Source organism: Sus scrofa, chromosome 14 (genome assembly GCF_054392235.1).
Source record: "Sus scrofa isolate SSC_HxYL_T2T_F1_AM1 chromosome 14, Sscrofa_HxYL_maternal_Yorkshire_Landrace_v2.0, whole genome shotgun sequence".
Classification (NCBI taxonomy): domain Eukaryota; kingdom Metazoa; phylum Chordata; class Mammalia; order Artiodactyla; family Suidae; genus Sus; species Sus scrofa.
Genome location: NC_139396.1, coordinates 158582082 through 158607817, shown reverse-complemented (window position 1 = coordinate 158607817; position 25736 = coordinate 158582082). Strand labels below are relative to the sequence as shown.

The 25736-nt window shown below is 47.4% G+C and overlaps 1 protein-coding gene and 1 long non-coding RNA gene across 6 annotated transcripts in view; one reads left to right on the top strand and one right to left on the bottom strand.

Annotated features, from left to right (window-relative positions):
• Positions 1-391: 391 nt before the first annotated feature.
• On the bottom strand, positions 392-5432 carry LOC110256630 (uncharacterized). Its single transcript, XR_014827170.1, has 3 exons — positions 5348-5432; positions 4884-5028; positions 392-1565 (listed from the first exon to the last, which is right to left on the bottom strand). It is a non-coding gene; the product is annotated as an uncharacterized LOC110256630 (long non-coding RNA).
• A 790-nt stretch (positions 5433-6222) lies between these two features.
• Positions 6223-25736, top strand: part of C14H10orf90 (chromosome 14 C10orf90 homolog) — a 235829-nt gene continuing 216315 nt past the window's right edge. For all 5 annotated transcript variants that reach the window (XM_084995868.1, XM_084995862.1, XM_084995860.1 and 2 more), the window contains exon 1: positions 6223-6963. Coding sequence is in view for 3 of the 5 variants with exons in the window: in XM_084995860.1 (XP_084851986.1) it covers positions 6724-6963 (240 nt within the window). In the remaining 2 variants the exon portion in view is untranslated. The remainder of the gene's footprint in view (positions 6964-25736) is intronic.

Below are 25736 nucleotides of genomic sequence, written 5' to 3'. Positions count from 1 at the left end.
GACCTGGCTGGCTGCTCGCGTTTCCTCCACGAAGTGGGAGAGAATCTTGGAATCCACCTTGGGACCAAGGGCTGGGGCTCAGTAAGAGCCTGTCCTCCAACCGGGACAGACTGCCTGGCATAGAGCAGGGGGCTGGCAGCCAGTGGGTGCACGTGAAGGCCATTCTCCTTCAGAGCATCAGCTGTGGCCTAGGAGGCAGCCTCATCCACGCAGGTGGCTGCCACGCGGCACTAACGGGGAGAGTCTGGTTTCCTCTCAGCCAGCCAACCACCTGCTGTCCCAGGGGAGGGGAGGTGGGGGTTGGGAGTCCTGGAGGTTTAGCAGTGGCCGTACCATGAGCTGGTGCTAGGCCTGCGACTTCCCCAGGGGTTTGGGTGTTTTGCTGATAAAATTTGAGTTCAGGCATTTGTTCAATATACTGCTGAAACAATTAATTCATACAAGCAAGTTACATGGCCAAGAGTGACAGTCCATGTGTATTTGTGAGAAGGAAATATGGACAGAACGGAGGGTCCCCTCTCGGGCCATCGGCAGAGGCCTCCCCACCCTCGTTACCCACAGCCTGGCCTGGCATCCATTTCTTGTGGGAGGAGGGTGACAAGAAGCTGACACCCTAAGTTTGCCTTTGGGGTCACCTCGACGGAGGATGGGAAGTGGCAAATTGCGTCTCAGCTCCCCTTAAAAGCTCCCCCACGGACTTTACCCCCTGCTCCTGCTCGCCAAAGTATACACTTAAAATCAAACAGCCTTCTAACAAAGTCATTGCTTCTCTTTATTCGAAATCTGTTCTGAACCTGGAGGGTGCGTATAAAAACACCCCTTTTTGTCTTCAAATAACCCCCTTCTCCCAGTGAGTTTGGAGGAGGGCTGTGTGATTTCGGCCTCAGGGTGGTTGGCTTTTCTTTTTTTTTTTTTTTTTTAATAATTTTTTAAATTTTATTTTCCCACTGTACAGCAAGGGGGTCAGGTTATCCTTACATGTATACATTACAATTACATTTTTTCCCGGTGGCTTTGCTTTTCAGCGGTGTTAGAAGGGGCTATTGTGGAAATAACCTCATGTCTTTTCTACCAAAGGAAACCTTGGTGACTCCATGTCGCTCCGGTGTTGGTGGAAATGCCTCTGCAACCCCCTTCCCCTTGACCCCTTTTCCCAGCAACAAGTGGTTTCAGTGAGCCAACCGGGAAGAGTGTGCGCCCTGACCTGACCCATGGGAAGGGGACGGGTCCATCACCTGCGTTAGGGGTCAATAGGGGAGGGTCCCTTGTTGGGCACCTGCACTTTTTGGAGGGCCCGCGCCCTTCTGCAGAAGTAGAGCCTTGTCGAGACGTCTCCTTGTCCACGTGTCTCACTTTCTGACACTGGCGACCCGAGCCGGCGTTGTCTTCATTTCCGACACCTTGAACATGGAGTTGCAGTGGTCGGCCCAGAGCTGAGCGGCCGGGGGTGCGAGGTAAGTGAGTGGGAACAGCTTGCCAGGGGGCAAGACCTTGTTGTGGATGAAGATGGCACCAGGCTTTGGCCACTCACTGTTCCAGTTTTCTCCTTGGTTTGGCCACTTCTCCTGGGAAAATTAGGAGACAGGTGGAATTACTGTGGTTTCCAAACACTGTGCGGTTAAAAGGAAAAGCAATTCCATGACAAAAGAGAAAAGGGATACAGTTTGACGTATCCCAGGGATTCACTTGGGGATAGTAAACAGAATCGTCCTGCAGGACGTGCAGAAGATCAGAGATCCGTCTCTTAGAGATGACTAGGTTACTGGGTTTAAGACAAACACAGCAAAAGATTCAGGTGGTTGTTTTCCATCCAGAGGGAGGATTATTTGCAGGAAATGTGGCTTCAGCTAACGCTTCCCGTTCTTGGCTGTGACGCTTGATGACAAAATGTCTGCGCAGGAAGTGAACAGTGAGGCCTGCGGTGGGTTGACTTTTATCCCTGGGAGGCCAGCCGTGGGAGAAAAAGTCAGCCACGTCAGGAAAGAGAGTTGATCCGTTTTCATTTTATTCACCCACTGACTAATTACGGAGCACCTGCGCCTCGTCACCGACTGATCCCCTTTCCCAGGGCTGATGCTCACATCTGGCACAGCTGAGTGATTTGCAAGGGCCTGGAGTTCATCAAGGAAACTTGCCCTCTCTTCCTACCTGGTTAAAAAGTACAGGATCTATTAATACACATTTATTAATAGGTCATCAGCCATCTTATTCTCCGTCCCCTCGTTTTGTTCTAGAACCCCAGCAGGTGGGGTGTGGGAGGCATAGAAATCCGTGGCATCGTTTCCGGGTCCTACGGCCTGTGAATTTCGCACATCTGTCTTAAAAGGATGATGTTTAGATGGTCTCGCTGTGCCTCTGAGACAAAACTTCAGCTCCCACCTGATGAGTGAAGCACCCATAAATAAAAATGTCATTTTCCCCGAAAGGGAAATCAAATTATGAATGCAGAAATTCATAGTCATCTGTTTTTATTGTTGCCTAATGCTTTTAGATCTGTGCAGGCCCTGCAGAAAATCAGCTCTGAAACTCTGCATAATTAGGACATCTTTCATAGTCGTAAATGCTAATCCCATTGGAGAAGAGATTAAGAATTCACAGGCATAAATTCCTGGCATCAGGTACCTGTAGTTCCTTTTCTTTTTGAATAATTCATTATTTAAATATTTCCCTGCATATCCTATACAGCCCTGCATGTTCTATCAGGGAGACCTAGGAGATTAATTTCACATAGATTTCAACACTAAATACATTCAAGGCTCCTTTATGTTGATTTGGTGTCACTGGATTGCAGTTGCCAACAACAGTGCGGTTGTAGTTGGTTACCCCCGGGACTAATTTGGAGAAATTAAATAGAGTCTTCTGCATGACATCAAGGAGGTCAGAGGTCTAACTTTTATAGATGGCTGAGTTATTTGGTTTAAGGAAAAAAAAAAAAAAAGATTCAGGTTGTTGTTTTCCATACAGAGGGAGGATTATTTGCAGTAAATATGGCTTCAGTTAATGCTTTTCCCCCTTGTTGGCTATGACGCATTATGACAAAAGATAAGCTCGGAAAGTGAAAAGTGAAAGTCTACAGTTGACTTTTGTTCCTGCAAGTCTGGCTGCAGGGGTTTGGCAGCCCACCAGACACCCTACAAGACTAGATGCTATATCCTGTCTTCCCAGAGAGCATCTCAGGGTCTCCATCAGCCAGTGCAAAGCTCTTCTGTTACAGAACCCAATTTGGGTCCCCTTGCCCACGGGCAATCAAGCCAGTCTAGAGACCCGGGATGTGTGCAGGAAAGTGCAGTGTTTATTGCAGGGCATCCAAGCAAGGAAGCCAGGACAGCTGGTGCTTAAAAGACTTCCAGGGAAAGATTTCTAAAGACAGGGGGAAGGATTCAGGGTGTGTAGGGGGTGGGATCAGCTCATGGACAGTCTTCTGATTGGCTGGTGGTGAGGTCATTGGGAGCCAACATCATTAACCTTCTGGTTCCAACTGGTCTGGGGTCTAAGTGCTGGTGGGCAGCATGCCCTTAACTTCTTCCACCTGGTGGGAGGCTCAGTCTCTGCAAAACAGCTCCAAAGACATGGCTCAGAATATTATCTGCAGCCCTTGAGGAGGAACGAAATGTTCTTGACTTTGCTGAATGGCTAAAGTATTATTTTGTCTTGCTTGACTATTTTCCTTTCTCTCTGCATTTTCTCACTTCTCTAATTAAATTTATTCTTTGACTAAAGTTTTTCTACAGACAAAAAGCAGGTTGACCATAGGGTCCTGCTCAGTCACACGTCATTGGAAGCACTGCCTGTGCTCTGAGGACCTTCGGTCCCATCGCAGGGTGGGGACCCTCCATGGAAGCAGAGTGTCCCTTTCATCTGCATGTCTCAGCTGCCTGTCATGTGTTTAATAAATCATGCATTTTTAAGGACTAGCTCAAACTCTGTTGGGTACAAGTGACAGAAACTCAACTCAAATAGTTGAAGACTAAAGGAGAAAGTAGTACAAAGATCCTAAAATAAAGTATAATTTTCTAAATATATTGTTTATAAAAGTTTTACACACACTAACTAGCTGCAGTTCCTGCAGCCCTGGAGTTTTTAAAGAAAGGACTAGAGAGAATATTCTGAGCCAGGTCCTTGGAGCTCTTTTGCAGAGACTGAAACCCCACCAGGTGGAAGAAGTTAACTGTGTGCTGCCCACAAGCACGAAGACCTCAGACTGGTTGGAACCAGAAGGGTGAAGAAGCTGACTCCCAATGACCTCGCCACCCACCAAGCAGGAACGTGTCCATGAGCTGACCACGCCCTGCTCCTCAAACCCTGTAAGACTCCTCACTACCCCCTCCAAGGGGGGCACAGGCCTCAAGGGCACCTGCCTGCTGTGTTCCCTCTTGGCCTGGCAATTAAGGCTACTTTCTGGTTTCCTCCAGCTCTGTCTCCAAGCTTCTATTTGGCATCAGGGTACAGATTTTGGCAACCGCTGCCTACAGAGTTCAGTTCTCTGTGTGTGGACTCAGAACCCAGCCTGGGGGCTTGTCACCTGTTTTCTCCTGGCCCAGACCCCTGATTCAAGGCTTGCAATTTCCACACCTCAATTACTGGGTTAATAGAAATAGTACCAAAACATGAAGTGAAAAGGACTCCCTCATGCACCTACATCTCTAAATGACTTGAAATTCAAAATCCAGTACTTTTCAGCATCATTTAAATCTCCATTCTATTACATGTGTAGAGAATATTATGGAGTCCAGGCTAAACTTTGACTAAAGTTTTTCTACAGACAAAAAACAGGTTGATCACAGGGTCCTGCTCAGTCACTAAATCGGGAGCGGAGGTGTTGGGACAGGAATAGCGACTTTTCTGGAAAGCCATCAGACTGAGAAGGGGGTGGACAGACTCACCTTCCCCAGGTTAGAATTCAGGCTTCTCTTATACCAAAAGGGGAGGGGGTGTGGCTAGTGGCTGCCAGCTTCTTGGTGTGGGAATCCTTTGCCCTTGCAGGTGTCCATGGAGGTCCCAGGGGGCGGTTGCAGTGTTCCTATAAACCTTCAATAAGACAAACCTTTATTTTCTGTTCTGCAACATTTTATCTTTCTGCGGATAGAAAAATGTTATACTTTTAAAGGTCAGAACCTTTAGAATGGGCGATCTCATTTATTTCACGCTATAGGCAACATTCTTAACTTTAGCCAAAGCAATAGAATACAAAGTTTAAAGTGAAAGAAACAGATATAGAATCAGGTCTGTCCTTCCCTATTGCTAGGACTGTGTGCGAAATAATTTGGGCAGAACACATGCACCTATCTTTTGGAAATGATGCTTCATGTGCCCCTATCACACACTATTTTCTCGCCATTTCGCTCACCTGGTCCTTCCGATCGATGCTGGCAAAACTAGGCATCTGTGCACTGATGCCGAATGGAAACAAGGAGATTGGAGTTTGGGTGAGAAGTAGAAAAGAGTAGTTTGATTGCTTTGCCAGGCAGAGGGCAGGCTGGTGCCCTCAAAACCGTGTCCACTGGGTAGTGAGGAGTCAACAGTGTTCAAGGAGCAGGGCGTGGTCATCTCATGGACATTCTTCTGATTGGTGGGCGGTGACGTCACTGGGCGTCAACATCATCAACCTTCTGGTTCCAGCCAGTCTGGGGTCTACCTGCTTGTGGGCAGCGTGCCATTGACTTTAACTTCTTCCACCTGGTCGGGGTTTCAGTCTGCAAAAGAGCTCCAAGGACATGGCTCAGAATATTATCCTTGAGGAAGAGCTGAATGTCCCTGACTTTGCTGGATGGCTTAACTATTATTATTTTGTCTTGCCTGACTGTTTCCCTTTCTCTCTGCATTTTCTCATTTCTCTGGTTAAGTTTATTTTGTTGTTACTAAAGTTTTCCAACTGCCAAAAGGCAGGTGGAGGATGAGGGCGAGGTCCGTTCTGGGAGGGCAGACGCCATAGGGTCCTGCTGGGTTACACGGACAACCCTATAAGTGGCAGGTATTAGTCTGTCAAGTTTCCTCATGGGGAAACTGATGCTGGGCGGGGTCGGGGCGGGGGGGATTGCCAGGGTTGGCCCAGGACCAGAGCCCTCAGCTGAGCCAGTGCACATGCTCCTGAGTGGTACCCCACCCTCTGTATCCCTGGTGCCTGCTTGCAGCCATCGCTGCCTCTGCGACTTCTCTTTTTCACTTGAATGTGCTTCTTATCTTCTCCAGGGCTGAGGTCACCCTTTGTGTCAGTGGGAGTCTGCTCTTGTTCCTTTCAGTCCTGGCAAGAAGAAGCAGGAACTCTAAAAAGCGGCAATTATCACTCCTGGCTCCTATGTACGGTGCCCTGTAAATAATTTATTTGGATTCGAGGGGCCGGAGGCTGGAAAACATATTGCATGGTGCAGTAACCGGGCTGATTCTGCGTTTAAAACTTGAATGCAGCAGGAAAGAGAAATGTGTCTGAAATCAGAGATGTCAAGCAACCTGAGAACACAGGTGTAAGTGCTGGAGATAGGTGGACGGCCGCAAGGAGGAGGATTTTCGGGGCATGCAGAGGTCACCCTGGAGGTTCCCACATGCCTGTCCTGCAAACTTTGCAGCTGAGGTTCGGCAACAACTAGGTCTGGAGCTTGAAAGCTCCGGGAGATGCCCCGGCCCAGGTGCACCCCAAGTGCCTCCCACTGCACTCGATACCTGGATTCAACAAAGCAAATTGTGTTGGCCAGGCTCGCCGGCTGAAGTCATAAGATTCCGCGTGTCATGCAGCAGCCTGGAATTCCTGCAAAACCTCATCAGAAGGGGTCTGCTGCCCGCCAGGCAGAAGCAGCCGTCCACCGGACTTTTCAGATCAGAACGTTTAGCACAGAGTTGAAAAACCACGTGATGGTCATGGATTTTGTGAAGAGGAATTGGTTTCCCTCCCAGAGAAGAGCCAAAGCGTGTATCATCCATATGTATCAAGGCCTGAAGACAGCTGAGCAGACAGCCAGCAGATACGAGGTAAGGCTGGCTTGGGGGGCACCCCTTATTCGGAGAAATGGACGGTTGCTTATCAAACAGACAGCTCAGATGTTCTATCTCGTCTAATAAATTAATCATCGGCTTGCAGTTTTCCCCAAGGGATTTGGAAAAAGGCTTTCTCATCTCCATTTATTTCAGTTTTTGAAATCTGAGGGGGGGAGCATATGGGATGACTGTAATTTACACGTGACATTGATAAACACTTAATAGTGCTCCAAAGTGTTGGATAATCGTATCTATATTTAGAAATGGCAATGTATTCCTGCCAGTTAAATAGTCTTAGCTGTGTTAAGTTTGCAATCACCTGTCTTTAAAAACAAATTCCTATTTGTCTCCTGATGTGTTAGGCAGGAGAATATCTGTGCCTTGGCTTGATCAAGTTAAAACAGAATGATTTAAGTTACACCAGTAAGAATGGGCTTTTATTTTTTGAGGATGAGCTCTTATTTTCAAGCAGAAACTACTTTTCATGGGAGAAGAAGAACTTCGGAGATTGAGAATGTCAAAGTGAGATAAACACATTACTCTGAAACGTATTTGTATTCTGCAACTAGAATAAGCCACAAGCAGTTACCCTTCAGAAAGTAAACACACATGAAATCTGATCAGCTCTTTATTGTACATGGAATAAATTATGAATGACATTGTAATTGATTCCCATGGAGCTCACTTACCCTTCCCCTTTGATAAATGTAACATGCAAATTGCTAATGTCTTATGAAGAGGTAACCTTTCTGAATAGTGATGCTGTTTTTAGGAAAGGCTTCCTGTGAATGCTGGCAAAAACTCCAGATCTTTTGTTCTCCACACTGGGCTTCCTTATTCCAGGGCAATGTCAGAACCTGTTCTGCAGGGTTCAAGGCTGGCTTCTCCCAGGTGCCAGCTCTGGGACTGTGAATTTCCGTGTTCACAACAGAGATGTAAAGGCCACAGAAATAATGGTGTTAATTAAATTCAGTAATAGGTGTTCATTAGTTCATTGCCCAATCAGCCAGAGCAAAAGGTGTGCAATTAGAATATAATTGAAAGAAACCAGGGATGTTATTACTCACAAGTAATTAATCGGATGGGGACAGAATTTCGTCATTGTATAATTTTCCCTGAGGTTATTTTTCAGTCCTCCAGAGAGAGAGGAAAACTTGTTGAATTATATCATCTTCCACTTAAAAAAAAAAGTGTTCATGGCTCCATTTTAAACCCTGAAATGGCAAAGAGCAGCTCTCATTTTTGCCTTTTTTGTATGCATAAACCTTTGTTTATCCCCCAGCAACATTTAAGGTGACGAGGTGGAAAAGTGCGTCTTTGTAGGATGTTGTAAAAAACAGCTATTACACTGACCATCACAGCTACATTTTTGTGTGTGTGACCCACCCCCACCCCCACCCCCACCCCCAACCACCCAACCAAATACAGCTAACAGTTGAGGCTGTGTGCCTGATGCTTGAATGTAACCTGGAGCATGAAGTCTTTTTTAAAAAATGTTAATGCCAAACTCCCAATTTATCCCTGCCTTCTTTCACCTTTGGTAACCATAAGCTTGTTTTCTATGTCTGTGGATCTATTTCTGTTTTATATATAAATTCATTCGTATCATTTCTTTTAGATTCCACATGTAGGCTATATGGTATCAAATGATATTTGTCTTTGTCTAGCTTACTCCACTTAGTATGATCATCTCTAGGTCCATCTATGTTGCTGCGAATGGCACCAGTTCTTTTCATGGCTGAGTAATATTCCACTGTATATATATGCCGCATCTTTATCCTTTCACTTGTCGATGTACACTGAGGCTGCTTCCATGCCTTGGCTGTTGTCAATAGTGCTGCAATGAACACTGGGGTGGATGTATCTTTTCAAGCTATGGTTTTCTCTGGGTATACAGGAGTAGGATTGCTGGATCGTATGGTAGTTCTATGTGTAGTTTTTTAGGGAACTTCCGTACTGTTCTTCACAGCGGTTGCATCCATTCACATTCCCACCGAGAGTTTAAGAAGATTCCTTTTTCTCCACATCCTCTCCAGCAGTTATCATTTGTTAGAATCTTAGGTTAAAGTGAGACTGAGACCCACAACCATCAGGCTGGCCAGCTGGCCAGTCCTCACTGTGTCAGTGCTTTGAAAAGTGGCCCTGGCAGGGCCCACTTCCTCTGCTCAAGGGCAGGCCAAGTTGGAAAACCATCACCTGGGGTCTGAGCCTCTTGTCCTTCTGAATTCCGAGCTCTGTTCCTTTAGTGGCAAACATTTCAGCGTTTTAAATATTCCATAACCATTGAACTGTTCTTCATGTCTTTTCCCGCGGTGGCAAGCAGCACCATTTAGGTTAGAAAATCTAGCAAGAAGGTAACTTCTTTACTCAACTTCCAAGCTGAACGTACGAGACCCCAATTAACAGCCTTTGGGTCCTGTTAGCGTTGGTCCAGTGACCCTTTCTCTCTCAAAGGCTCCAAGGCCATTGGTTAAACTGCCGGGGCTTTAACCATAAAGTACCTGATGGGGCGAGAAATGAGCAAGGTCATGGGAGGAACTCACCATGTGCAAAGTGCTCGGTGGAAGGAACTGGCCGGTTCTCTAGGAAAAATGAGTTTGGGAGATTTTGCTTCAGCTGATGGATTTCAAGTCCTTCCCAGGAGGACGTACAGATCTGCTCGAGTTGGGTTTGAGGTCTAAGGCGGACATTTCTCGAAAACTGTGGCCTCAGTCCTGAGCTTGGTCGATGCACAGGGGTGCTGCCTCTCATCTGGGGCAAGCAGTGACCCAGCCTAACTCTGGCCCAGGGATGGTCCAGCCACACTCATTCCTGTACTTAAACTGCCTTTTAATAGAATAACAAGCAGATGCGCTGTGCTGAGAGGCAGCTGGGATTGGAAGCAGGTGCTGGTGGGGGAGCCGAAGGTCTTGGTCTTCATGTTTCCAAGGCCTTGCTCCCTGCTGACTCCAGAAAGCCCCCAACTCTTACAAACACAGTAGGTTAAGGGTCTTTCTCCTTCTGCATACGTACCTGATCCATTTTAGACCTCACAACAGCCATAACTGGGCAGGGAGATGGATTTGTTTTTGAGTTCTGGCCGCTGTCAATATCGCAAGCGTGGCCGCTTTCTGAGATGCCCAGTGAAGCAGAGTGTGGACGGTCCCCCTGACTTTAGGAAGGGAAGCCCCGTAGACCTCAGGGAGGTGTTTGAATATGAGTCGCCTCTGTTAGTGGATTGTCGAGACCTTTCTGATGACAGGCGCAAGCTGGGGCTTGCCAGCCCAGTCTCACTCATCTGTCTTCCTGTAGGTGACAGGTTCTCATGCATTTAATCATTAGCTGAAGCAGGGAACGTTTCTGTCTTTGGTGATCACCATTTGGCCATACTGCATCATTTCCGTCTCCCCTTCCTATTCATCCTTTTTTTTTTTTTTTTCTTTTTCTTTTTTGGATTTGGCTGTGGTGCTCAATTCTGAATATAAGAATCAGAGCAAACTTAAAAAAATGTATTTATTTATTTTCCTTTTTTGGCCACCCCGTGGCCTGTGGAGCTCCCGAGCCAGGGATCAGATCCAATTTGCAGTCGAGACCTAAGCTGCAGCAGGGTCAATGCTGAATCCTTAACTCTCTGTGCTGGTCCAGGGACCATACCCTCATTCAAGCTCTCCCAAGACTCCAAGACTCCCAGCTTGTGCCATAGCGGGAGCTCCAACTTTTATTTTTCATATTTATCTATTTTTTTATATGCAAAATATTGTGCATATTTAATGGATACATTTTGATGAGTTTAAACATATGCACACATCTGTGGAACCATCACCGCAATCAAGGTACTAAATATGGACATCACCTCTAAGAATTTCCCTGTGTGTGTGCCGTTTGGTTTTTTCTTGCCCATGCTCTTAGCATGTGGATGTTCCCAGACCAGGGATGGAACCCATGCCACAGCTGCAGCCTGAGCCAATGCAGTGAAAACACCAGGTCCTTAGCCTGCTGCACCACCAAGGGAATTGCTCTGCTCCTGTGTTCTTTTGCAGGTTGCTCTTGTTTTAGTTTTGGATGGTAAGAACATAACATGAGAGCTAGCCTCTTAACATATTTTGAAGTAACAGTACTGTGTTGTGAACCACAGGCACTATAGTGTGTAGGAAAGCTCTGGAACTTATTCATCTTGCACACATGAAGCCTCATACTAGCTGAGTTGCAACTCTGCATTTCCCCCTTTCCCAGCCCCTGGTAACTACTCTTCTATTTTCTGCTCCTAGGAACTTGCCTAATTTAGATTCCTCATATAAGTGGAATCATGTAGGACACGTCATAGTTTGTCCTTCTGTGGCTGATTTATTTCACTTAGCATAACGTGCTCTAGAGTCATTCATGTTGTTGCAAATGGCAGGATTTCATTCTTTTTCAGGGCTGAATAATATTCCAGCATGTATATATTACTTTATCTGTTCATCTCTCAGTGGACATTTGGGTTGTTTCCTCATGGTAAACTTTAAAATCTGCATATGCCTGTGGCCCAGCCAAGGCCGCCATGGCCCAGTGCGGGCGGGTATTTGATTTTGGCATCGTCTTTTCGAGAGCATTGAACTTTGTTCTGGCATGAGATTATGTTACTTGAAAACGCTTTGATGCTTTTGCACCTTACTTTCCTCAGTAGACTTTAGTCAGGGGCGTTGCTTCTCAATCGGGTGATTTTGGCCCCATGATGCCTAAGAGAAACGTGGAGACAGAGTTTTGGGTGAAGTAGGAAAGAATTGCTTTGGTGGGCAGAGGGGGCCACAGCAGGCCGGGTGCCCTCAAAACTGTGTCCCCGCCCCGGAGGGGGTGGGGGTAGTGAGGAGTCTTACAGTGTTCAAGGAGCACGATGTGGTCCCTTGTGGACATTCTTCTGGTTGGTTCAGGGTCAGGTCACTGGGAGTCCGCATCTGGTTCCAAGTGGTCTGGGGTCTACGAGCTCGTGGGCCGCTTATAGATGACCTTTTCTACCTGGGGGGCTTCCAGTGTATGCAAAACAGCTCCAAGGATGGCTCAGAATATTATCCAGGAGTTCCCATCGTGGCTCTGCAGCTACAAACCAGACTCATATCCACGAAGATGCAGGTTTGATCCCTGGCCTCGCTCAGTGGGTTACGGATCCTGTGTTGTCATGAGCTGTGGTGTAGGTCAGAGATGTGGTTTGAATCTGGTATTGCTGTGGCTGTGGTGGAGGCTGGCAGCTGCAGCTCCGATTTGACCCCCACCCCGGAAACGTCCATGTGCCAAGGGTGCGACCCTGAAAAAAAAAAAAAAGAATATTATGTATAGTCCTTGAGGAAGAACCCAAGCCCCTTGACTTAGTTGACTGGCTAAACTGTCATCGTTGTGTCTGGCTTGACTGTTTTCCTGTCTGCATTTTCTCACGTCTTGCATTAAGTTTCTTCTTTGACCAAAGTTTTTCTGCAGACAAAAGGCAGTGGAGGACATGGGTGGGGTCTGTTCTGGGAAGGCCCCTAGGGTCCTGCTTGGTTGCACCCAGAGGATGTTGGGTACTGTCTGCAGACATTGTGGTTGTGACAACTCGGGGAAGGGGCTGCTGGTGCCTACTGGGGAGAGGCCAGGGGTGCTGCTAAATAACCTACAGTGGCTGGGACAGAGCAAACAACTCCTGGGCCCGAAACGTTAATAGCGTGGAGGCTGAGAAACTCCACTCCAGGGCTAATTCAGCCCCACCCTGAAGACCCAATTCTTGTGAAGACCCTGCTAACTGTCCTGTGTGTGTGAGAGCTTCCGCAGGGCCAATGGGAGCATGCACAGGTTCCAGCTCTGGCTGGGTGCCCGCAAGCGTCTGGCTTCCCACCTTCTGGTAGTTCTTTTCCCGGTTCCAGTAAGCGTGTGAAAGTCTGGGTCCAGCCAAGGACTGCAGGCCCCTCCTTTCCTTGCTGTGCTTTGGGGTTTGGCCGCAGGAATGCTCGCTGCCTCAGCCTCTCTGAATCCTCGCCCGTGCCTCCTCCACGCAGCCAGACCCCAGACCCTCTCGGGTTTCCCCTTCTGGATCCGCAGCCTGGAAACCGCCTGCGGGTGGGGGCAGGTGCGGGCCTCAGCTCTCTGCTTGCCTCTCTGCAGGATCACAGCCCGCGACGCTCACGTCCAGTGTCTGGAAACAATCGCTTCAGAGCATTTGTCTGTTACTCCATCGTGGCCGGAAATAGACGTGTCTCCCCTGGTGGTTTTGATGTCCCATTAAAGTGGAGAAACGCCACTCCGGGCTTTGATGAATGTTTTCCAGTGGTTGAAAGGAGCCCTTAGGTCGTATGAAATAAAAGCACTCAAGCTTTAAGTGCTTGGTTTCCAGATAACTTTATTCAGGGAATAAAGGAGTCACTGAGACCAAACAGAAGGTAAAACAAACATCCTCTTTCTTCTCGCAGTTATCAGAAGGTACAGAACCCCTTACCTATTTCCCAACCAGCCTGAAAGGATTGCGCCAGATCAGCGTATTCAGAGCCTCACTTTTCTGCCCAAAGTCTTGGCCTCCACGTGCTATTTTTACTGGGATATGTGGGTGGTTCTGTTTACAGGGGAGGCACTGAGCCCTCTCGAGGGAGGAAGGTTGGGGAAAAGGCCATTTTGCAAAGGAAATGAGCTTTGCAACCCGATGAACAGGTCAGAACCACTGCCTCATACCCAGGGCCCGAGAGGGTACCTGGTACTTCTAGAATCTTCTAGAAGCCTCAACTACTGGCCCACGGATGATGGCTGGCAGCCTCTGTCCAATTGCAGGAGGAGGGCATCCAAGAGGCAAACGATGGAATGACCAGCCCTTGGAATCGGGGCTGCCTGCCCGCCTATCCGTCCAGCCCCTCCCCTCCCCCACGACGGGAGCCTGGCTGTTGGGGCCGAGGTCCCGATGAGGCCCCGGAGGTCAGAGGTGAGATGAGTCGTGCTATTCAGGAAGCACACCTGATGCCTGAAGTCTCCAAATTAACTGCCCCGTGAGTGTCTATTAGGCGTGAAGTGCAAGGTGAACAGTTACATTCTCAGCCAAGGCTAGTGAGATCCATCTGACATGGTTTTGGCCGACTTCCATCAGGAAACGGGCCATGGGTGGGGACCACATCTCCACCCACAAAGTGGGGGAGATGGCAGATGAAAGGGGGGTGTGTGCGACTGAGAGTGAGGCCACGGGACGCTGTCTTTCTGCAGTCTTGCTAGTTGTGCCTTTGGCCAGTTTCTTGATCTCTTTGAGCCTTCGTTTCCTCATCTGTGTTCATGAGAAGGTGGTGACATCTGCCTTACAGGGCTGCTGGAGGATCAGGGGAGGTCGTTGTGACACAGGCTGAGCCTCGGGCCTGGGCTGGAGGTGGCATATCGGAAAAGTGCGCCTTGTTGATGTCGAGGTTCCAGTGTGCCTTTGTCTGCCATCCCCAACTTTGTTGCAGAACCATGGCATGAAGACATGGCCCCTGGACCCAGGCTAATTGTGACCAGTGCTTTAGGAGGCTGCCCTCACGTCAGAAGTCGTGTTTAAATTGGCCGCACATCCCCTTCCCACCGTCCCCACCCTCAAAGTGCCGAGTGACGGGGACCCCTGGCCCTCTATACCCTTGGCGTGGAGATGGCCATTCCCCAAGCACCTCGGAGATTAGTCACCAAGTTGACCTTGAGCTGAATGTAGAGCGTCTACCCTGAGCCACTCGGTCCTGTGGTCAGCTGCAGATTCCACCTGTGCCGAGAGACCCTGGAGGAGATGAATCCACACACATCTGACTCCCAAGGGTCAAGCCAGGGTCAGGTCAGGAAGCGTGAACAGGATGTTTTTCATGGAAGGTGGACCCACCCTTTGAAGACCCACCCAGATCTAAGCGGGGTTTCCCACCTTGTAAAGAACAGAATGGCCCTCACACTTCAGTGTCCTGTAGAGTCCTCAGGACGGCTTCTTACAGATGGGCTCCAAGGAAGGGTAGGGTCCAGAAATCTCTGTGGTTTTTGTGGGGTTTTTTTTTTTTTTTTAAGTTTTTATTCTGAAGCTTTTAAGCTTTAAGTACATTTGGAAATCACTGGAGAATTTTAAGCAGAGGAGTGACTTTTTTTTTTTTTTAATGGATGAATATTTGATTTACAATGTCATGTTAGTTTCAGGTGTTCAGCAAAGTGGGATATATATATATCCTTTTCCATTCTAAGTTATTACAAGATATTAAATACAGTTCCCTGCGTCATACAGCAGGTCTTTGTTGCTTATCTATTTGATATGTAGCTGTATATATTGGTTAATCCCCAATTCGCAGTTTAGCCCCCCCCTCCCCCTTTGGTAATCGTATGTTTATTTTCTATGTCTGTGAGTCTATTTCTGTTTTGTAAATAAATTCACTTGTATCATTTTTTTAGATTGCACGTATATAAGGGATATCATAGGATATTTGTCTGACTTCTCTTACTATGAGACTCTCTAGTTCCATTCGTGTTGCTGCCCATGGCATTATTTCATTCTTTTTTTATGGCTGAGCACAGAAATCTCTGTTTTTAAACGTGAAAACCAGGTGATCCTACTGTGGGTCTGCAACTTTGATCTGCAAATTTCAGGTTGATGTTTTCCAACCTCGTAAACCGAGGAGAAAATGACAAAGCAGCCCGTGTGAATTGCCTGTGTGAGAAAACCGGCATGAGGGGGCTGGGGGGTTGGTGGGGGCGTGGCCGGACCACTGGGTGCAAGGAGAGCTGAGATGGGGATGGACAAAGGAACTGTGTTGGCTGGTCCCTGAACGGCCTCATTGTTCCCCACCACAGCTGCAGGAGGCACATGAGCCCTGTTTTTCCAAAGAGAAAATTCCATGAGGCCCGAATAGATAATGCAGGCTGCACAGAGACACAGGAGCAGCAGAAGGAAGCTTCTTCCTTAGTTACGTCTGACTCTGTGTTTGTGTTTCTTGCACAGGGTTGGGGGAGAAGGGGGGAAGCAGCATTTGTCCTGACAGCCATGGCTGGGAACCTCGGGGACCTCAGAGCTGGCCCAGGAGAAAGTCAACTGTACGAGGATCAGGTGGTAGGAGGCAGTTAGAGAGCCCCTTGACTCTCTCCCTCTCCAGCTTTTAGCATCTTTCCTTCCCGTGGCGTTTTCGCCAAGCACCTTCTTCTGGTTCGTAAGCCCACTTGGGTTTTTAGCACCCTCTGTTTTTGCTGTCCCAGGTTCTCTCCGCTCTGCAGTGAAGCAGATGGACCCAAGAGGAAATGTGGGGCTGGACTGTTAAAGAAGATGTATCATAGACCTGGTGTTCCCTGGTAGGATTCAGCATGGGCCCTGCTGTGGCTCGGGTCACTGCTGTGGAGTGGGTTTGATCCCTGGTCTGGGAACTTTCACATGTTGCAGGCGTGATCAGAAAAAACAAAAAGGGAAGGAAGAGAGGAAGGGAGACAAAGACAGAAAGAAAAAGAAAGAAACAAAGAAAGAGAAAGAAACAAAGGCACCAGGGACCTACTATGTGCCGGGAACTGTGGTCCGTGCTGGGGACACAGATGTCCTAAAGCAGGGTCCCTGCCCTTCCCATCATCTGGTCGGGGAGGCAGCCATTCTGATGAGTGTGGAGACAGGGTATCTACATGGAGCTGTAGACACAGAGAACTCAGCAAGGAGAGGAGACGCCTGGGCACAGTCGTCACGTACCTCACCGAGGATCAGGAGTTTCCTGGGACCAGCAGGCGGCATGGGAATATGGGGCGAGAAAGCAGAAGACATTTCAGGCAGATGGAATGGCAATTTCCAGCACAGCAAGACAGAGCCTAAACAGAACCCAGGGGTCTTTAGAATGGCAGCCACAATTTGTTGGACAAAGTTGGTGAGAGGAGGGAGCCAGGCAGAGAAAGAGCTCCAGAAGGTGCCACAGTTCCCTCGCGTGAAGACCCGTCTCTGATGCAAGACTCCATGAGGCCAACGAACAACCTGCAAGGACAGAAGAGTTGCTGGGGAGCTCTCAGAGGAACAGTTCTCAAGGCTCACCCAGGGCCATGGATCATTCAAGTTCCCCACCATCCACAACGCAGAGACCTCATTAAATGTAGGCTAAATTCAGTAGAAATTCTGGCAGGGACCTGCCTTGGAGGTCTGCTAAACTAGTTGTGCAGTAAAGGCTATTCTAGAAGCATCCTACAGCAAGGAGGTCCTGCTGTACAGCACAGGGAACCATAGCCAGTCTCTTGGGATAGACCGTGATGGAATTTAAAACAAAATTTAAAATAATTTAAATTGATGATATACTTGAAGTATACTTGGCAGATAGAACAATTCCTACAGCAATTTAAAACAAACATTTTTAAAAATTTGAGTATGGTTGATTTACAGTGATGTGCCAATTTCTGCTGTACAGCAAAGCGACCCAGTTGCACATGTATATTCACCTTCCCTTTCTCACACTATCTTCCGTCCTGGTCTCTCCCAAGAGACTGGATACAGTTCTCTGTGTACAGGAATACAAGACCTCATTGCTTATCCATTCTAAATGTAATAGTTTGCATCTACGAAGCCCAAACTCCTTGTCTATCCCACTCCCTCCCCCTCCCCCTTGGCCACCACCAGTCTGTTCTCTATGTCTGTGAGTCTATTTCTTTAAAACACAGTTCTCAAAAGAATCAAGTTCTTTCACAAGGAGCTTAACAGCCACCAGAACAGAGTTCAACACTCTTGAAAAGATTAGGACAAAATCCATCAAGCAATCATAAAAAATTAAGAATATCTAGCATTCAGATAAAGCTGGCTAGATATTTAAAGAAGCAGGGAAGTATGATTTTTAACCAGGGGAAATTATGATGAATAGAAGTAGATCCATAAATGGATGGAGAGATGATGGAATAGCAGGCAAGGACTTTTTAAAGAGCTGTTATAAATATTGTAAATAGAAGTTCCCGTCGTGGCGCAGTGGTTAATGAATCTGACTAGGAACCATGAGGTTGCGGATTCAGTCCCTGCCCTTGCTCAGTGGGTTAATGATCCGGCGTTGCCGTGAGCTGTGGTGTAGGTTGCAGATGTGGCTCGGATCCAGTGTTGCTGTGGCTCTGGCGTTGGCCGGTGGCTGCAGCTCCGATTCAACCCCTAGCCTGGGAACCTCCATATGCCGTGGGAGCAGCCCAAGAAATAGCAAAAACAGACAAAAAAATAAATAAATTGTAAATATATTGCTTTCCCCTTAATTTTAAGGATTTAAGAGAAGATATTACTGTAATGGGAAGAGAAATAGCTGCTACAAAAATAAACCAGGTAGGAGTTCCCATCGTGGCACGGCGGAAATGAATCCAACTAGGAACCATGAGGTTGTGGGTTTGATCCCTGGCCTCGCTCAGTGGGTTAAGGATCTGGCGTTGCTGTGAGCTGTGGTGTAGGCTGGCAGCTGCACCTCCAGTTCAACCCCTAGCCTGGGAACCTCTGTATGCTGCAGGTGCAGCCCTAAAACAAACAAACAAACCAAACAGGTATTCCCATCGTGGCTCAGCAGAAATGAATCTGACTAGTATCCATGAGGACACAGGTTGGATCCCTGGCCTCACTCAGTGAGTTAAGGACCTGGTGTTGCCGTGAGCTGTGGTGTAGGTTGCAGATGAAGTTCAGGATCTGGCATTGCTGTGGCTGTGGTCTAGCCTGGCAGCTATGGCTCCAATTTGACCCCTAGCTTGGGAACCTCCGTGTGCTGCAGGTGTGGCCCTAGGAAGACAAAAAAAGAAAAAGAAAAAAAAATAGAACATATGGAGAAGAAAAAAATGATACTTTAATACTCTCTGCAATGGAAATTTTACTAGGTGGGATAAACAGGAAATTGGATGCTATAAAGAAAAAGATCAATGAGATTCATAACTGAAGACGAGAGAAAAAAGGGAGGGACATCAAAAGATCAAAGACATACATAATTAGAATCTCAGAAGGAGTGGGGATGGGGTGAGGGCAGAAAAATAATTTGAAGAAATAATGGCTGAAAACTTCCCAAATTAGCGGGACTTGGGTCAAAGCATTTCTTGTTAACTATATTTCAAAATATATCTGCCAGGTAGACTTCAAGTATAGCATCATGTCATGTTAAATCATATCTTTTTTTTCCCAGCCTGGTGATCCACGGTATTGTCAGTCAGCCTTCTCCAGTCCAGGGAATATATTTGTTTCCTGGTGCTCACTCTGTGTACATTAACTGAGGCCCCTTGTTTATTTACTTATGACTGAGATCGTATCCGTTTAGGGTAGATCATAGCTGCAGTTTGGACTGGCTCTTAGACAACAAGCTAAACTAGTTGGCACACACTGTCTGTATCATCTTTCTACGGCTGCAAAACAGATGATGACGTATTTATCAGCTTACAGCAACACCTATTTATTATGTCACAGCTGTGGCCCCTCTGCGTAAGATCTTTCCAGGTTGAATCAAGGTGCCAGATGAGATTTCGATCATCTGCAGCTCAGCAGCCTCTTCCAAGATCCCTGTTATTGTCAGGATTCAGTTCCTTGTGGCTGTAGGACTGACGTCCCTGTTGCCTCAGAGGCTTTCAGCTGGCTCACTCAGCCCCTCGAGGCTGTCCTCAGGTCCTGGCCATGTTGCTGTGGACACAGAAATTTCACAGCATGTTTGTTCTAGGCCAGCAGGGCAACCTCTGCTGCTTTGACTCCCTTCCCATCTTTTAAAGATGTGCCTGATTAGGCCAGGCCCACCTGGTATAATTTCTCTTTGGTTAACTCACCATCAACTGATGAGCAGCCTTAACTACATGGGCCAAACCCCTTTGCCATAGAACCTGACATAATTCTAGAAGTGGTAGCCCATCGTAGTCACAGGTTCTGCTCACACTCAAAGGAAAGAGAACATGTGGGGGCTACCTGAGTCTTCTGCTTACCATGATGCAGTTAAAATTTTTGATTCTGTGCAACGAAAGGAGATAAAATGAAGCCCTGGAATTGAAGGCATATAAGGTGGAGCCTTTGTCTAGAAGCTTCATAAGGAAAGGTGCCCCACGCTGCTCTAGCTCATCACCGTGCAGGTCGGCCCTTAAGAAACATTGTGGAATACGTGTGTGAATGAATGGAGGAACGAACAGAACTGCGGGAAGTATGTTTTAAATGAAAACCTGAGGCCAGAGTGAGTGATAATTGAAGAGAACTTCCTCTGATCTGATATGAATGTTAGGCATTCTTTCCAGATTCACTCGACAGACAGACAGACAGACAGGCAGACATCAGCTCTAGCTTTGCTGGAATGAAGCTCCAGAACAAGGTCGCTCTTTTTCCTCCCCCTTTCGTCAATCAAATTCCAAAGAGAGAATTTGCTTAATTTCCTCCCTGGGAGTCGAATTTATATCCTTTCTCCACCCAGAAAAGACTGAGAGACGGCTCCAAAAATGAGCGTCTTGGAAAACATCCAGGATTTAGAAATAATAATAACGTATCAGAGAAACAAACAGGGTTGAAGACAGATGGGGGGAGTGATTTTCTTAAAGCAAATTGCTCCCCATTTTGTACCGAGGACGAGAAGCCTTTTCTAGCAGAGCCACTGCCCCTGGGCGAGAGGGGCAACCCCCAAGTGGCTACCCTGAGGCAGGCTCAGCGCCTCTGATCTGGCCCTCCATTTACAGAAAGTTCACGAAACTCATTATTTTAGCTGCAAATGTGCTCGGCTCCTCACTGATGATTTCTGGACATGGCTGGCTACTTGGCTTAGCTGCTTTGCGATGCTCTGCAGTTTCAGAGGGAGCCTGTTCGGTGGTGGCGGTGGGTTAGGCCAGGTGTGGATACGGAGGGGGGCTGCGTGTTTGGAGACGTGGAGGGGCCCGCAGTGCATGGGAGATGCGAGTGCTCAAAGCCACACTGTTCGCCCCTGTGGCTCTGGCGTAGGCTGGCAGTTACAGCTCTGATTAGACCCCTAGCCTGGGAATTTCCATATGCCACAGGTGCGGCCCTAAACAGACAAAAAACAAACAAACAAACAAAAAACGGGAAGGAGTTCCCTTTGTGGTTCAGTGGTAACAAATCCAACTAGTATCCATGAGGACGCAGGTTCGATCCCTGCCCCCACTCAGTGGGTTAAGGATCTGGTGTGGCTGTGGCTGCGGTGTAGGTCACAAACATGGCTCAGATCCCACCTTGCTGTGGCTCTGGTGTAGGCCGGCAGCTGCAACTTGGATTCAACCCCTAGCCTGGGAACTTCCAAATGCCTTGGGTGCATCCCTAAAAAGCAAAAACAAAACAAAACAAAACAAAAAACAGCAAAAGCCAGGGAAACTAGTCCTGGCTGGTTCAAAAATCCAAGTCCTTTCCCTCTCTTCCATGGTCTTTCTCTTGATTTGTTATGAGTGTTTTTATTTGCTATTTATTTGTTTTATATATTTATTTATTTATAGATTGCTGCATCTGTAGCATGCAGAAGTTCCCAGGCCAGGGATTGAACTTGTGCCACAGCAGTGACCACGCCAAGTCCTTAACTGCTGGGCCACCAGGGAACTCCTTATTTGCTATTTAATGTTAGTCTAAGTATAGAAAAATTAAAATTTTAAATCATTGCCATGAATTTTACTGTTTGTATGATGCCAGTTTTTAACACAAACATAAAAGGATTTAACTGCCAGGTAGAATTACTGAAATGATACAGTTTTTATTTTTTAATTTTCATCCATGCATCTATGCAATCTTAACAGAACAACGGAAACACTGCAGAAACCAATTCCAATTTTAGGTTCATTCTTTGGTGTAATCATATTCTGCCAACACTCTTACCCTCAGCTTCCTGACTGTGGTTTCCCATCTCTCCCTTTCCTTCTGCGCCATCATTTTCACTGTAAGCAGTCAGTTAATACAGGGATGGAACAGGAGTGAGAATGGACATGGGCGGGTTGCTTGGTCATTTGTGTTTCTCAGAAATCTAGAGCCTTCTTCCTGCATTTGAAGCCAGTCTGGTTCCAGTGGAAAGCATGGCCCCTGGGGGCTGTCCGCCCTCCACTTACTTGATCTTGGGGTAATTTGTTTGCATTATATTCACTTTTTTTTTTCCTTGTCTTTTGTCTTTTTAGGGCTGCACCTGCGGCATATGGAGGTTCTCAGGCTAGGGGTCTAATTGAAGCTATAGCTGCCAGCTTGTACCACAGCCACAGCCCTAGCCACACAGGATCTGAGCCTCACCTGCAGTCTACACCATAGCTCACAGCAACACCAGGTCCTTAACCCACTGAGCATGGCCAGGGATCGAATCCACACCTTCATGGATGCAAGTCAGCTTAGTTTCTGCTGAGCCACAAGGGGAACTCCACCTTGCATTCACTTTGGATCTCCCGCACATTGTAGGTTCACCCGAATTCTGCGATCAAGGGGCATTTGAACACCTGTGACTGACACAACCCGGAAATCTGCAAACACTCATTGCACACGTCTTTCTGCTCACATGTGTGTTCTGCTGTCCCGTGGGGTTTGTACACAAAACACAAGCTCAAAGACAAAATTATTAAAGCATTCAAGATAGCAATACCAAAAGCACAGGCCACAAAAGAAACGATGCATGAACTGGGCTTCATCAACGTGAAAAACTCGTGTGCATCCAGGAACCTCATCAACAGAGTGAGCGGCAGCGCACCTGCACCATGGACCTTGTGCCGGTGAGAGAAGCTGGTCACAGGAGGACGTGGGCTGTGTGACACCACTCTTCAGAGCTACCTGGAACAGTTAAATTCGCAGTGACAGAAAGTAGAATGGTGGCTGCCCGGGGCTGGGCGGAGGAGAGGGTGGAGGATCAGTGTTGAATGGGGATGCGGTCAGTTTGGGGGGACAGCAAAGCTCCGGAGTCAGATGACGGTGGGGGTTGCGCCACACGGCGAAGGTACTTTATCTCATGGAATTGGATACGGACAGTGGTACATTTTATGCGGGGTTAATTGGATCACAGTGAGAAAACAACCCAAGAGGGGGACCCCAAACCCGCACATGGCCCTTCCGGGTGCAGGTGCAGAGCAATGGGCGGTGTCCCTGCACTAACCTGTGTCAGTTGTGACCTAAGACAGTCCTCCTTCACCATCTGGGGAGAGTCCCAGAGTCGGGGTCCCTGTCATTTCTTTCTGAAACTCTGCTTGTTAAATTGAGACTCTCAGTGAAGTGGGAGCTTATTCACGAGACATCGTTATGAAGTATAATTTACATACATTAATATTCATGCATTTTATAAGCCCGCACTTCATGTTGTTTTGACAAATGCATGGAGTCATGTAACCAGTCCCAAGTCATGACGTGGGGCATTCCCACTGACCCCGAAAGTGCCATTGTGCCCTTTGCCTTCAAGTCTACCCCCCAGCTCAGCCCTGGCCACCACGGCTCTGCTTTCTGCCGCTTTAGTTTTGCCTGGTCCGTCATGTTCTATAACTGAAATCGTGCAGAATGCAGGGGTTTTTTTAGGACCGTGACAACTTTCTGTTACCACTTTGGCATCCTAATGAAACGCTGATGCTCGACTGAGGCAGCAGCGGGGTGAGGGCTTGGGCCCCGATTCAAGGAACCTTGGATTGTGATCCCTTGTGAATTCTGACTTTGCAGGACCGCTTAGCTTTTTCGGCATCGGTGGCTTCGTACACAGGACGGAGTTAATTAATTTAGTGACTTTATGGGCCCTGAAGAAAGGGGTAGAAGGAAAGACAAGGCTGTGCTCGGCTCGTCCTAAGAGCTGAGTAACGCTCAGTTCCTTGTTATGAATATTATTATTTTTTAAAATTTACTTATTTATTGGAGTACACTGGACTCACAAGGTAGTGTTAGTTTCAGTTGTACAGCAGTCATTCAGTTATGCACACGTATATATCTATCCTTTCTTAGCTTCTTTTCCCTTGTAGGATACTATAAAATATTGAGTATAGCTCCGCTACAGTGGGTCCTTGTTGGTTGTCTGTTTCATATACAGCAGTGTGTGTATGTCAGTGCCCACTCCTAAGGTTTCGCCCCCACAACGTCCCCTTTGGTACCTGTAAGATTGTTTGCTTTGTGCGTCTATCATGGTATTACTGATATTATCAATAATAGCACTAAGGATAATATTTCCTCACCTCTCAGTCGGGAGTACAGTGGTACCTTCCTCGGGGGTTGCCATGGAGACTGCATAATGCCTGTTGAGCGTTTAGCCCAGAGCCTGCACGTGCCAACCGCCGTTTAGAGTAGCTGTTATTCTTACTCCTTTATAAAGACGTGAAAGACCCGATTCTGCTATTTCTCACCAAGTAAAAGACGTCCCTCCTCCTAATGCTGAAAAGATGTGGAAGTCAGCCATAAAAAAGGCTCCTTTTAGACTGCGTTCTGTCAGTCTGTCTAAAAAAAATGTTGTGAAAAGCAGCCACCTGTGTGAGATGGGAAGGCCTCTTCCTGCAGGCCCCCGGGGAGAAGTTCCTGGGAACAGGTGAGCCAGAGAACAGGAAATACCTCTGGCCTTTGCTTCTCCTTCTCAATTGTCCTGTCTTCTTTGCAAGAAGAAGAAGTGACAGCAATTGAGTTAAACGTCATAGGACTGCATGGGCGACTGACTTCTCAGAACTTTCCAAGGTGTTCCAAAGTCAGGGTAACCTTATGGCGTTGGATGCTGAAGTATTTCAAGCAGTTGGGGACTTAATTAAGGGAAAGACAGTCACAGTAAACAATTACCAGGGGAGGAAGCTTCCCACCAGGTGTAAGAAGTGGATTCAGTTTCTGGAATCTTCGGCTCTCACTAAAGTAAGGAGAACATGTGGCCGATGAGAGGAAACGTAATGGAACAAAAGCTGCAAGGAAAACTCAAGGAGTCAGGGGACAGCTCCCTCTTTGATATACAAAGTAGTCGAAGTAGTTCAGCTAAATTTGACTTTGTAACTGGGCAATTAACATGCCTATATTACGGTATTATTCCCCGCCCCCCACGTCTGATGTTTGCATAAAAGTCTCTGCAGAGGGCTGGGTCACTGCTGCTGCCTTTTATCCCTGCAAACAGACAGCAGACTGAAGTCACGGTTGGGAAAACACAGAACAAACTCTTCAAAGACCACCTCTCGGCAGATCCCAGACTCCTCTGCGACCTGCCCTGCAGTTCATGGCAGCGCTGGATCCTTAACCCAGTGAGCGAGGCCAAGGATTGAACCCACATCCTCATGAATACTAGTCGCATCCTTATGGATCCTAGTTGGGTTCATAACCCGCTGAGCCACAACGGGGACTCCAGTCCATCCTCTTCACATCCTGATTTGTCTCATGGTCAGACCTGAGCCCCAACAGGCACCCCGCTTGAAAACCAAAGTGAGGGAGAGGCGGGGTGGGGGGGGGTGCAGGCGCAGAGACTGAACCGAGGCAAAACCTAGTTCAGATCCTGGCAAGGGAACGGTCCTGCCATTTGCAATCAGATAAGGGATATTATCTCGGTAATAAAAGGCAATTGAGAATCCAAATGAAAAATCTAATGCTTTTCATGCTGATTTATTTTAGATTAGAAAAAGTTAAACCAGATGTAAACACGAAGAGATGAAGCATGAAGAGGGAATCGTGGCGGAATGATACATCTCAGTTTTGAGTTATTATAGGTGCAGCGTTGCATTAACCAGAAAATACACTGTTGATCCATAAATGGCTCCGACATTAATTATTGTTGCAGAAGAGACTTCAGAAGATGGAATACAAGCACACAACACTGGCACAGGCCAAGCATGCATCTAAATTAGCCTTGCAGAGTGTATTCCAGCCCCCAAGGACCTGTGTTAACCCATCTGCAGTCCAGCCTGGAACCACCCACACCCTGGGCTTGTTATCTGCCCTGTAGAAGGACCTCCGCCCTCCCCAGGAGAAGCCT